The 14,356-nt window shown below is 41.1% G+C and overlaps 1 protein-coding gene and 1 pseudogene across 2 annotated transcripts in view; one reads left to right on the top strand and one right to left on the bottom strand.

The window, feature by feature from the left end:
* Positions 1-13,698, top strand: part of LOC145507390 (protein Cryzl2) — a 30,458-nt gene extending 16,760 nt beyond the window's left edge. Inside the window, exon 10 of the mRNA XM_081493877.1 lies at positions 13,609-13,698. Coding sequence (XP_081350003.1) covers positions 13,609-13,677 — 69 coding nt within the window. The 3' untranslated portion in view covers positions 13,678-13,698. The remainder of the gene's footprint in view (positions 1-13,608) is intronic.
* On the bottom strand, positions 9,581-10,053 carry LOC145507391 (ATP synthase F(0) complex subunit g, mitochondrial pseudogene; annotated as a pseudogene). The gene has a single exon (XR_014054808.1). The product of XR_014054808.1 is annotated as an ATP synthase F(0) complex subunit g, mitochondrial pseudogene (transcript).
* Positions 13,699-14,356: the final 658 nt, after the last annotated feature.

Raw genomic sequence — 14,356 nt, forward strand, 5'->3', positions numbered from 1 at the left:
AGCGGATCTTCCCAAACCAGGAATCAAACGGGGGTCTCCTGCATCGCACACAGATTCTTTACCAACTGAGCAATCAGGGAAGCCCCGGGACCTCAGTACTGCACGTTTTATTTCTTGTGTTCATGCTTTTCTTTTCAGAAAAGGTTTTGTGGCTTAAAAACTTGAAAACCATCAGTTTAGAGAATTTCTGTGTGCCTTTCCTCTTTTATTATGTGACTCCTAAACTGAAGTTTGCTTCACCTCAGGCTCATATACACCTGTTGATCGAGTATAAGAACAGTCAGACAGTACCCAAGTGGAAACTTGTGCTAGTTTGAGCTGTTTCTTCTCTGCTTTGATGTGTTCTAGGTACTGCTCAGGCATGAAAGAAAGCTAGAGGTGGATTATTGTTTTAATTACCCACATTGAAGTTCTCTCTTCTCTTAAACACAGATTAACTAATTAGTAACTGCTCTCAGCTTCCATTTGCCTTCCTTGGCAATGAGGACTCTGCATGTAGGATTTTTCTAGTTCTTTCCACTCTGCTGACCTTTCTGTTATTAACTGTTCTCCGAGGCCATGTTCCTTAACACACTTCAAGCATCTGATTCACACTCTGTCCGTTTACTATTTCTCCCCTTTCTTCTTCTTTCAGTATGCAAGCTATTTAGAATAATAGTAATAATGGCAGCTCACAGACAGTAAGTGTTTATTATGGGTCAAGAACTGTGCTAAGCACTTTACAGGCATTTTCTAATCAATCTTTACAACAAACCTTTGAAATATGAACAATCTTTTATCACATGTTACAGATGAAGAAATCAAGACTTGTAAATGATAAGAAACCTGTCCAATGACATGTAGTAATGACAGACCTGGAATCTAGTTCAGGTGTGTCTCTGACTCTGAAATCAGAGCTCCTTAAGGTAAGGTCAAACTCTGTCCTTAAACAAATCAGAAAATTTCTTCTTAGAAACCGTATCCTAGAGTATGAAGTTTATCCATCTGTCATGGAGGCATCTATGTGAACAAACTTATTGCTAAAGTGACCAGGAGTCTTGAATTTTTAAAATGAAGATTAAATGAAATTATAATTAATTTCACTAAACTTTAAAGTCTGGGTAATAATATTTTTTTCATGTAAATCAGTTAACATATTGGACACATTTGTCAGAACCTGCTTGGGCTTGGAAAATGACCATTGTACTTGTATCTCTATAATACCAGAGATATTGGTGCTTCCCATCTTATATTTTCAACGGAATATATGGAGTACTGGTTTGACCTTGATAGTTGATGTTAATACTGTTACTGACCAGAGTTCTTGTACTCTTTAATCAATAGAAGTTGATAAGTGGCCAGAGGAAGAAATCAGGCAAGGCTTTGCAGAGACAGCAAAAAAAGGAGTAGTTTCCCGTGCTCACTCCCTGAAGTGGGGCAAACTGGTCCCTCAGATGGGGTGAGGGAGGGTAGGGGTAGGGCCATGGGTCAGGCTGGAGAGGGGCCTAGGTGGTCTGCCCACCCCCTTGGTGGTGCTGTTTGCAGGGATCATGCTGCAGCCCCCTGCTTTTGCCCCCAACACCTCAGAAGTGGCAGGTAGGTTTTTCGTCTTTTTGTATCATGTTGTTCATAATTTGCCCCAACTGCACATGTGTGCAGTTGTTTTACTTTTTAAAAGAATATTTGCCTGCTCTGTGTCTTAGTTGTGTCACGTAGGATCTTCAGTCTTTGTTGTGGCATGCAGCTTCTTTAGTTACGGCATGTGAATTCTTACTGCAGTATGCAAATTCTTAGTTGAAGCATGCGGAATCTTTAAGTTGCAGTATGTGAGATCTAGTTCCTTGACCAGGAATTGAACCTGAACCCCCTGCATTAGAAGCACGGAGTCTTAACCACTACAGCACCCGGGAAGTGCCCATGCAGTTATTTTTAATTCCTTCCAGTTTCTTTGTGTTCTGTTGCTTGAGGGGACGTTTGTCCAAGTGGAAGCACTGCAGCAAAGGGTCCCAGCTTCTAGTCTGTTTCAGCATGATCACATACTTTGTATTATAGCCTTTTTAGTAGGCATCAGGTATGAACTTCTGTAACCCTCTGTGCTTCTCCTTTATCTACTTGTAATTACTGGTTCCATGCTTGCCATTCCCATAGTCCATAAACTCCATGGAGGCAGGGACCATGTGCTGCTGCACCTCTGTGTCTCCGGATTCTGCCAGGTACACAGTATCTGTGGGATGAATGATTGCGAGTATGGGGCTCTAGGGTCAGACCACCAGAACTCACACCCTGGCACTGCCACTTAACTGGCTGTGTGACTTACATCTTTGTGATTTAGTTCCCTCATCTGTTGGGAGGGCAGTAACATACCCAACTGTTGCAGGAAGTGGGACCCCTTCCAGGGCCCAAAAGTAAGCTCTTGCCTAACACTCAGAAATTAATTGTCTGAGGAGATACAGGTGCTGACAAAACAAGAGACTTGATTGGGAAAGGGTGCCTAGGTGGAGAGCAGGGGGTTAAGGGAACCCGGAAGAACTGCTCTGCCACGTGGCTTGCAGTCTTGGGTTTTATGGTGATGGGATTAGTTTCCCGGTTATCTCTGGTAACCATTCTGACTCAGGGTCCTTCCTGGTGGTGGACACATTGCTCAGCCAAGATGGATGTCAGGGAGGAGGATTCTGGGAGGTCGTAGGACACGTGGAGTCTCCTTTTGACCTTTCCCAGATTCTTCCGGTGGGTGGTGGCTTGTTAGTTCCGTGTTCCTTACCAGGACTTCCTGTTGTAAAATAACTCACACAAATGGTTACTACATCTGGCACCACCTGGCCAGGGTGGGTGGTTGCAGTCAGTGTTTCCCCTGACACAGTCTCCCAGGGTTGACGATTAAATAAGATAATACACATAAAAGCACATAGCAAACATGTTTAAAGGAAAGTGTGTAGTCATTATAAAATAACAGAGTTGAGCTTTTTTCAGTCCCTGAACTAGAACACTTTGCATTGACACTTTTTGCATGATAAGTCGCTTCAGTTGTGTCTGACTCTTTGCGACCCTATGGACTGTAGGCCTCCAGCCCCTCTGTCCACAGGATTCTCCAGGCAAGAATACTGCCATGCTCTTCTCCAGGGCACCCTCCCAACCCAGGGATCAAACCAGCATCTCTTATATGTCTCCTGCATTGGCAGGCAGGTTCTTTACCACTAGCGCCACCTGGGAAGCCTTTTGACAATAGAGGGCAGGATTAGAAACACAGTCTCCAGATTTTGAATTTTTACTAGAATTTGTTGTTTTCTGAACTGTTATGTCTGTACCATGATGGGTGGATCATGAATTAGCACTGTGATCTGCTCAGAGAGTGGCGTTATTTGGATGTGCTGGCTTTCTTTTCTGTAGGGAGCTGCCCACACACGTCTCTGCCTGACACAGTATTTACACCTCACGGGTCTGAACTTGTTATTACGTGAAGGTTGGGTGAGATCACCCCATGAACAGATTTAATGGGTAGAAATTGTTTGAGGTTTCCTCAGTGTATCTGTGGAATATTCTAAAAAATTAAATTACTCTTTTGATAGAATGCATATTATTTTAGTCCATTGCTCTAGAGTCAGTTTATGGGCCCCTTACATCAGCCAGCCCACCTGCCCCAGGCCTTGGCCACTTATCACACTTCTCTTGTCCCTGCAACGATGCAGCCCAGGGCCCATCCCTAGGGTCCGTCTCCTGACGCTGTTGACTGTCTCATACTTTCCCTAAGTATAGGGCTGATCTTAGGCAAGGTCACTGCTTTGTTCATCAGGGAGCTGCTGTAGCTCTAGCTTCTTCAGAAACCAGATGCGGGGCTCTGGGTAACACCGTCCAGAAGTGTGGGGGAGCTCCCCCACAACTGGACAAGCTGGGACAAGTGAGAGACCAGAGATAAATCGCTTGCCTTTCCTCTTTTCCTGATGGCTTTTTCTATGTGCCTTGGGTCCTATACTGCCTCTCTGGAGAGGCCCCATGTGGACAGCAACCAGCTGCATCTGCCCCTGAAGCTATGAGCAGTTCAGGATTGGTAACACTCATCCTGTGCTTCCTCTTCCTCCTTCCTTGATTCACCCCAGTTTCCCTCATCCTGCCCCGCTAGCACTGCAGTGTAGCATTAGAACATATGTTTTGATCAGGCTGTATTTTCTAGGGAACCCAGGCTGACACTTAGTATTGAAAATTTATTTATTTTTGTGTTTAATAGTATATGGCTTGACTTTTTTTTTTTAAAGTCAGGTTTATTGAGGTATAATTGCATATTCAAAATTCAAAATTGCATATTCAAAATTCTCCAAGTCAGGCTGCAACAGTATGTGAACCATGAACTTCCAGATGTTCAAGCTGGATTTAGAAAAGGCAGAGGAAGCAGAGATCAAATTGCCAACATCTGTTGGATCATTGCAAAAGCAAGAGAGTTCCATAAAAACATCTACTTCTGCTTTATTGACTACCCCAAAGCCTTTGACTATGTAGATCACAACAAACTGTGGAAAATTCTGAAAGAGATGGGAATAGCAGACCACCTTAACTGCTGCCTGAGAAATCAGGTCAAGAAGCAACAGTTAGAACCATACATGGAACAATGGACTGATTCCAAATTGGGAAAAAAGCACGTCAAGGCTGTATATTGTCACTTTGCTTATTTAACTTATATGCAGAGTACATCATGCGAAATGCCAGCCTGGATGAAGCACAAGGTGGAGTCAAGATTGCCAGGAGAAACATCAATAACCTCAGATATGGAGATGATATCACCTTCATGGCAGAAAACGAAGAAGAACTAAAGAGTCTCTTGATGAAAGTGAAAGAAGAGAGTGAAAAAGTTGGCTTAAAGCTCAACGTTCAGAAAACTAAGATCATGGCATCCGGTCCCATCACTTCATGACAAATAGATGGGGAAACAATGGAAACAGTGAGAGATTTATTTTCTTGGGCTCCAAAATCACTGAAGATGGTGACTGCAGCCATGAAATTAAAAGATGCTTGCTCCTTGGAAGAAAAGCTATGACCAACCTAGACAGCATATTAAAAAGCGGAGACATTACTTTGCCAACAAAGGTCTGTCTCATCAAAGCTATGGTTTTTCCAGTAGTCATGTATAGATGTGAGAGTTGGACTCTAAGGAAAGCTGAGCGCTGAAGAATTGATGCTTTTGAACTGTGGTGTTGGAGAAGACTCTTGAGAGTCCCTTGGACTGCAAGGAGATCCAGCCAGTCCATCCTAAAGGAAATCAGTCCTGAGTATTCATTGGAAGGACTGATGCTGAAGCTGAAGATCCAATACTTTGGTCACCTGATGTGAAGAACTGACTCATTTGAAAAGACCCTGATGCTGGGAAAGACTGAAGGTGGAGGAGAAGGGGACAACAGAGGATGAGATGGTTGGATGGCATCACTGACTCGATGGACATGAGTTTGAGTAAACTCCGGGAGTTGGGGATGGACAGGGAGGCCTGGCATGCTGCAGTCCATGGGATCGCAAAGAGTCAGGCACAACTGAACAGCTAAACTGAACTGAACATTTTTATTTACTTTACAACTGAGATTTCTAGATCATGTGGTAAGTGTTATGCTTAACCTTTTTTTTTTTTAATTTACACATTTAATTGGCTTTATTTATTGAGCAGCAGATCCCCCACCTGCCCCTCCCCAGTCTCCAGTGGTGGCTAGATAACATCATTAGATAAGAATACCAATTTAAGACTCTCTGTTAGAGAACAGAACATCCCCCCATTTGGGGAAGGGGTGAGGAGGAATGGATTGGGAGTTTGAGATAAGTAGATGCAAACTGTTATACATAGAATGGATAAACTACAAGGTTCTGGTATATATATATATATATATATATATATATATAGAGAGAGAGAGAGAGAGAGAGAGAGAGAGTACAGGGGACTACATTCAATATTCTGTAATAAACCATAATGGAAAAGAATATGAAAAATATATATATATTTAACTGAATGGGGGCTTCCCTGGTGGTGCTAGCGTTAAAAGAACCCGGCTGCCAATGCAGGAGACATAAGTGACACAGGTTCAATCCCTGGGTTGGGAAGATTCCCTGGAGAAGGAAATGGCAACCCACTCCAGTATTCTTGCCTGGAGAATCCCATGCACAGAGGAGCCTGGTGAGCTATAGTTCATGGGGTTGCAAAGACTTGGACACGCCTGAAGTGACTTAGCACGCATGCATAACTGAATCACTTTGCTGTACATCAGAAACTAACATGTTGTAAATCAACTATATCTCAATAAATTTTTTAAAAAAAGAACATCAGTTTAAAAGCAATCTATGCAGAATTCTAAATATAACATGTTTATGCTCCTCAAGGAAGGGCAAGCTGGACAAATCAGTGGTTTGCTCTCTATACCTCAGCTACTGAGGAGCAATTCTTTTACAGGCTCTACAGCACATGATTTTGAAGGCAAGGTTGCTTCTATTGCATTTCTTTCAAAACCCATAGTACATAGATTTTCTTTCTTTTGGTATATTCTGGATTAGAAACTGGTGCTCCAGTATACAGCCTTCCCAGGTGGCTCAGTGGTAAAGAATCCGCCTGCCAATGCAGAAGACTTGGGTTCAATTCCTGAATTGGGAAGATCCCCTGGAGAAGGAAATGGCAACCACTGTCTGTGAACATTTCAGTACAAGCATTGTACTGGTCTGATACTATATGTTTACCTTTTAATAACTACCAAACTGTTTATCCAGGTGGTTGTAATATTTTGCATTTCCCCCAACAATGCAGGAATGTTGCTTTGCACCTGCCAGAACTTCGTGTTTTCAGCTGTTGTCTTTAATTCTAGCCATTCAGTAGGTGTGTAGTGGTATTTGATTCTGGGTTTAATTTGCATTTCTCTAATGAATAGTGATCCTGAGTGTCTTTTCATATGCTGTTTGCCAGCTGTATCTTTTCTGGTGAAATGCACTGACTGCCTTGTAAAAGAAGATTCGGATTCACTTCTATCAGAGCAGTGATCTGATAAATATAATTCAACTATGACAGTGTATCACTGACTAAACATTTCTACCTTTTAAAAACAATCCCACTCAGTCCCCGCTATACTCATTCATTCATGAGTTTGTTTTATTCATCAAATGTTCACTGGGTATATTCTGTAAGACTTAAAGAACTTTTTGTGTTTTTTGTTTTAGTTGGGACAGTCTCAAGACAGTGCTGTGTTAGGAGGAAGAGCTGCTTTCTAATGGGAAACATGAATCAGCATAATATATTTAGGGAACTGTAGGTTACTCTGATTGGGGCTTCCTGGGTGGCGCTAGTGGTAAAGAACTCGCCTGCCAATGCAGGAGACTTAAGAGACCTGGGTTCCATCCTTGAGTCAGGAAGATCCCCTGAAGGAAGGCATGGCTGCCCACTCCTGTATTCTTGCCTGGAGAATCCCATGGACAGAGAAGCCTGGCAGGCTACAGTCCATAGGGTCACACAGAGTTGGACACAACTGGAGCGACTTAGCGTGCCGTGCGCGCACGCACACACACACACACACACACACACACACACACACACACAGAGTTTACTCTGATTACTCCTGTTTGATGAGCTAATTAAAAATTCCAGCAGCAGAACCTAAAACAAAAACAATAGCCTCACTCTGCCCCTACATTCCAGGTTGCTTATCTCCAGAGACAAATGTAATTGACTTCAGTCACTGCAGGGCAGAGAACCAGGGTTCGGGGTACAGTCTGTGTATCTATCTAGGCATCAGTATGGAGCAGCCTCTCTCTCTGTGACACAGCCTGTGGGATACAGAAGAGGTAGGAGGGGCAGGGATGTCCCCAGCTATCTGAATTATCTATCAAAAGACTCTGGTCTAAAGCCATGTGCTTCACTTCCAAGTCTCTGACTGAGAGTCTTACCACTCATTAAATATCTAGTTTTCAACACCACCAGTTGTCTGTTTTTCCAAGCCCAGATAGAAATCAAAAGGTAGAAAGGGACAGAGCTGGGTTATTTTTAGAAGCAGCTGTCACAACAGAGGTAGCATCTGGACATAGAGTTAACAGAGCATCTAAAAAACAAAGGGCAAAATAATGGATACTCAGAATTATGAGATTCCCAAGTCATGGAACAAAAAGGTTCTATTTCCTTCCATCCCTCATATTATCTTTTAAAGAAGTTAGATAAATGTGCTACATTTTTATAAAGATTTATATGCAGACTGATTCAAAATGAGTTTTAACATTTGAAGGGACAGCTTTCTTTTTATGTTAACATTCATTTGCAGAGGATTCCTCACATCTCTAGGATGCCAGGTGAAGAGAAATACCACTCTCTCCAGTTATGTTTGTTTCCCCAAGTATTTTCTGTTGTTGGCCTGTGACAGATCTCTGGGAACAAGCAACTTCTAGCTGACAGGGAGAGTGATGCAGCTGTGAGTCACCTGGAGATGTACCTTTGAGTTATCGACAGGGTGAAGATGAGTGTTTCAGACATCTGTCTGAGACGTCTCCCACCTCCTCTGATTTCATCTAAATCTGCATAGATTGGGAAGGTCTCTGTAAGGCACAAAGCCCTGAAAGACAGATGTTCTTGAGAAGCCAGGGATTTCATGCTGCGGAGAGATTGCCACGATTGATTTGCTTCTGTGCTTATTTTATTTTTCTTATGCTTTTGGGGAAGGATTTCAAGGGGAAAGGCTTGGTTAATCAAAATCCTCTTTCAAAGCACATGTTCATCGTTGGACCACACAAGGCCCCTCTTTGGCTTTTATGTCTGTATATTTATGGCTGTCTCTATTTACTTACTCCCTTTATCTTCCTTTCTTCTCCTCAGAGTCAGTCTTTATAATGTGTTTGATGCTTATCTTTGGATTTATATTTCTCTGTAAAACACACAGAATCATTTTGTGTGCTAATTTATTTTCAAGTGATGTAAATGTCTGGTAGGTCTTATTCTGTTTTTTATTTTTTCATGCAGCACCATCTTTAAAAAAATTTTTTTTTAATTTATTTGGCTGCTCCAGGTCTTAATTGTGGCCCTTGGGATCTTTGATCTTCTTGTGGCATGTGGGCTCTAGTTTCCTGACCAGAGATCGAATCTGGGCCCCCTGCATTGGGAATGTGTAGTCTTAGCCACTGGACCACCAGGGAAGTCCCAGTGCTGCCTTTTTAAGATCCCTTCATATTGCTGTTCCTATATCCAGTTTGTTACCCTTCACTGCTACATAGTAGTCTGTGCATCTACTGTGGTTTACAGATCCCTTCCCTAAAGATAAAATTGATGTGATTGCCTGCCCCTGTGATTGCTGCTATAATGAACAGTCTCATGGGTGACTGTTAGGACTTGTGTAAGTGTTGCTGTGGGAGTGTTTTCCCAGGAATAGGGTAGTTGGGTCATAGGATGTATGCCTATTTCATCTGACTGCCAACTGTTCTCCAGAATGACTTGCCCTGTCTACGCCTCTACCAGCAATGCATGAGAATATTTTTATTTATTTATCACCCGTCGGCATATAACATGGTGGATCAGCTGGTAAAGAATCTGCCCGCAATGCGGGAGACCTTGGTTTCGATCCCTGGGTTGGGAAGATCCGCTGGAGAAGGAAGTAGCAACCTGCTCCAGTTTTCTTTTTTTTTTTGACACATTGTCTTATTTTATTCAAATAGCAGTCTGCTCACACATGGTCCAAGAACACTTGAATAATAAAGCAAATATAATTACATGTTAAAAATTGGTCTTCAAACATCATAGCCAATGATGCCACGCTTGCCTATGATCTCGCCAACATAAAACCACATCCACACCTCAGTGGCCACCAAACCATTCAGTAGAGCTTCCTTAACAGTGAGCTGTTGGAAGCTACCAGTTTTAGCACTGTTGATAATTTTTTTCAAGCTCTGAATTGCTGTAGGGATCTCAGTAGGGGTTGGAGGAACCAGCTCAACCTTGGCGTAGTACCAAAACGTGGCCAATCGAGGCTTCGAGTAAGTCACAGCAGCGTTGACTAGCGCCGGGGCCTTCTCCACAAGGTTACGGACAAACTGGGCCATGGTCCTAGGACGGAGACCCCGTCGCCCCGACTGGCCGGCTGAATGTCACCCGCCCGGAAATTGAAGCCCTTTGGAAGTTTTCTATGGGGGTTTTCTCTCTCTTACTAATTTGCAAAAGTTCCTGTGTAACCTGTGGTTCTCAAACTTTAATGTGCACAGGAATCATGTTAAGATACACATTATAATTCAGTAAGAGTGGGATGGGGCTTAAGGCTGTGCATTTCTAATAAGCTCCCAGATGATGCAGAAGCCTGTTGTCCTGAACCACAATGTGATTAACAAGGTTCTACATGTTAGTTTGGGGGCTTCCTAGGTGGCTCAGTGGTAAAGAATCCACCTACCAATGCGGAAGACATGGGTTCAATTCCTGGGTCAGGAAGACCCCCTGGAAAAGGAAGTAGCAACCAGCTCCAGTTTTCTTGCCTGGGAAATCTCATGGACAGGGAAGCCTGGAGGGCTACAGGCCCTGGAGTTGCAAAAGAATTGGCTCGACCTAGCGACTAAAACAACGATGTTAGTTTGAGGCTTTGAGAAAGTCTGTCCTTCCAAAATTGTCAAGTGTATGTCACATTTGTTTGGATTTTATATAATCAAACACATCAATGTTTTGCCTTGTGATTAGTGCTATTTGGGAGCTATTTAATAAGTCCTTTGTCATCCCTGGTTCACAGTGATTTTCTTCTCTGTTTTTCTTTTTTAACTTTGCACTTTCATTTCACATTTAAGGATTTAAATCCATCTGAAGTTACCTTTGTATTAGGTATAAATTAGGTAATCAATTTTAATTTTTCTCCTTACGATGAGCTTGCTTTCTCAGACTCAGTAGTTCATTGTTTCTCTATTGATTTGTGATACTGCTGCTGCTGCTGCTGCTAAGTCGCTTCATTTGTGTCCGACTCTGTGCGACCCCATAGACGGCAGCCCACCAGGCTCCTTCGTCCCTGGGATTCTCCAGGCAAGAATATTGGAGTGGGTTGCCATTTCCTTCTCCAGTGCATGAAAGTGAAAAGTGAAGTTGCTCAGTCGTGTCCGACTCTTCGCAACCCCATGGGCTACAGCCTACCAGGCTCCTCCGTCCATGGGGTTTCCCAGGCAAGAGTACTGGAGTGGGGTGCCATTGCCTTCTCCGTTGTGATACTACCTTTGTCTTATTTTAAGTTCCCAGGCACATATGTGTGTGTCTGCTCTCTGCTTTCTGTTGTTTCCTTGGTTCACATGTTTATTCCTATAATAGTATTGCACTGTTTTGTATTTATAGCTTTGAAGTATGTTTTAGTATCTGGAAGAGTAACTCTTCCACCTGTTATTTTTCAAATATGACTTAGATATTTGTGAATCTTTATCCTTTTAGAGAAATTTTGAAATAAATTTCTTAAGTTCCTCAAAACTCTAGCTGAACTTTTGAATCGAATTGTGTTGACTTTAGAGATTAATTTGGGGGAGTAGTGATAGTTTTACAGTTTTAAGTTTTCTCATTTGTAAACAGGGATATTTTGCTATTTATTCAGATCTTTCATGTTTTTAAATAGAATTTAAAGTTTTTCTCCTTAAAATCTTCTGTATTGCCTGAGTTATGTTAATTACAAGTACTTTTCGTTTTTGTCGTTTTTGTTGCTCTTGAGAACAATATTTTCTGTTATGTTTTCCAGTTGATTATTTCTGATATAGAGAAATATTAATAATTTTTGTAAGTTGATCTTATATCTTGTAAGTTTCCTCCGTGTCTTTTCATGACTTGATAGCTCGTTTCTTTTTATCACTGAATAATATATTACATGGTATGGATATACTACAGCTTGTTTGCCCATTCACCTACAGAGGGACATCTTGGTTGCTCTCAAGTTTTGGCAAATATGAACAAAGCTGTTATAAACACTCTTGTGTAGGTTTTTGTGTAGATATAAGTTTTCAACTCATTTGGGTAAATACTTAGGAACACAATTACTAGATCATATGGTAAGAATATGTTTAGTTTTATAAGAAACTGCTGAACTATCTTCCAAAGTAGTTGTGTCATTTTGCATTCCCACCAACAATGAATGAAAGTTGCCATTGCTCCACATCGTTATCAGCATTTGATGCTGTTAGTTTTGAATATTAGACATTCCAACAGGTGTGTAGTAGTATCTCACTGTTGTTTTAATTCTCTAATGACATATGATGAACATCTTTCATAGGCTTATTTACTGTCTGTATGTCTTCTCTAGTAAAATGTCTGCTTAGACCTTTTGCACATTCTTAAATGGGGATGTTTTCTTATTGTTGAGGTTTAAGGATTCTTTGTGTATTTTAGATAAAAGTTATTTTTCATATATATATTTTGCAAATACTTTTCTCCCAGGCTGTGTTTTATGTTTTTATTCTTTGAAGTGTCTTTTGCAGAGCAGCAGTTTTTAGTTTTAATGATGTCCAACTAACCAATTTTTAAAAACTTAATTAATTTTATTTGTTTATTGTGTCTTTGTTGCTGTTTGAGGACTTTCTCTAGTTGTAGAGAGTTGGGGAGCTACTCTCTAGTTGCAGTGCAGGGACTTCTCATTGTGGTGGCTTCTCTTGTTCCAGAGTATGGGCTCTAGTAGCTCTAGTTGGAGCTGACGGACTCTAGAGCTTGGGCTCGGTAGTTGTGGCACACAGACTTAGTTGCTCCATGGCATGTGGAATCTTCCCAGACCAGGGATTGAACCTGTATCCCCTGCATTGGCAGGCAGATTCTTATCCACTGTACCATCAGGGAAGTCCTACTAATTTTTATTTTCATAGATTATGCTTTGATGTTATATTAAAAAACTCATTGCTAAGCATAAGTTGCCTTACATTTTTTTTTGTTTTCTTCTAGAAGTTTTATAGTTTTGCTTTTTACATTTATGTGTAAGATTCACTGTGAGTTAATTTGGTGAAAGACTAAGGACAGTGTCTTGATTCATTTTTTTGCGTTGGATGTTCAGTTGTTCTAGCACCATTCCATTTTTTTTTTTTTTTAAAGTATTCTTTCTCCATTGAACTGCTTTTGCTCCTTTGTCAAAGATCAGCTGACTGTATTTGTGTGGGTCTATTTTTGGGTTCTGTAATAGTTCTATTGACCTGTTTGTTTATTCTTACACCAATGTCACAATCTTGATTACTGTGGCTAGTTTTTAATTTATGTTTTTACCTTTGTACCTCTAAAAAAGGATTTCAGAGAGATTGTAATTTCAGTTACATTGGAAACAAGGTAATTTAAATAGAAAGAAAAAAATTGTAAAAAAATTACGTTATTGATCCTTCTGGCAGTGGCTCCATTCTTTTCAAAAGCTAGAATATTCAGAAATATTACAGTAGAGTATGGACAGGCCCGAAGACTTTTTATCTGATGTTATTTATCTGATAATGTTAAAAATTATACCTTAGACAGAAAAATTCTGAGGTTAGATTATCCTTATTGTTTTCCTTTGAGGTTGTGGTGATCAGTTACTTAGTTAATATTGCATTAGATAGTTACATACATTTTTTTGGAGACATCTTAATACTTTAGCTATTTTAAGAATTGAACCAGCAACAAATCTTTGTTGAAATATGCATAGTTGCAAGTCTGACCACAGTTTTTTGGATTTTTTTTTTTAGGTCAATGATGCCTTCCTTCATGTCACACAGCGTAAATCCACAGGCAAGGTGCTTCTCTCCCTTAAATAAATTTTCATTTCAGCAAACTCAGCATGTCTAAATCCAAACTCATTATCTTTACAAAAAAACTTGATTTCCCTTCCATGTTTTTTTTTCCATATTACCACCTTCCTTATTAATCCAGTTTCAAGATCTTTTAGAGTCATCTTTTATTCTGTTTTCTTATTCCTAGATAGTGTGATCATGTACTTTATTGTCCAGACTTGGATACAGTTGAGAGTGAAAGGATGCTGTTAGTAATTACCCCAGGAGAACAGGTTTACCAAGATGTATGATCACCTATTCATAATGCATCCATGGCCAAGTTCTATCATCTTCACCTCTAAGAAGTCTTACACCTCCACATCCTCATTTCCATTCTGACTAATCATGTCATATCTGCTAATTCCAGTGACCTCCTAACTAACTTTCCTACCTTTAATCTATCCCCTTGCTCTCCATTCTTGTTATATGTTATTGCCTTGGTGACCTTCCCAAAGTGCAGCTACAGTTGTGTGTTGTCTCAGAACCCGACGATGGCTCACCATTGTCTCCACAGTGGCTTTCGGACTCCTCAAGCTCGCATCTCACCATGACCGGGATTGTGCCCCTCTCTGCTTTCCAGCCCATATTGGACAGCCGCATTGGTCCCTCAGTGTACACTGAGTTTGCTTGTCTCCTCCACCTTCCTCTTCTCAAGCTGTTTCCT

Source organism: Giraffa tippelskirchi, chromosome 5, assembly GCF_054371585.1.
Source record: "Giraffa tippelskirchi isolate mGirTip1 chromosome 5, T2T-mGirTip1v1.2.pri, whole genome shotgun sequence".
In the NCBI taxonomy this organism is placed as follows: Eukaryota; Metazoa; Chordata; class Mammalia; order Artiodactyla; family Giraffidae; genus Giraffa; species Giraffa tippelskirchi.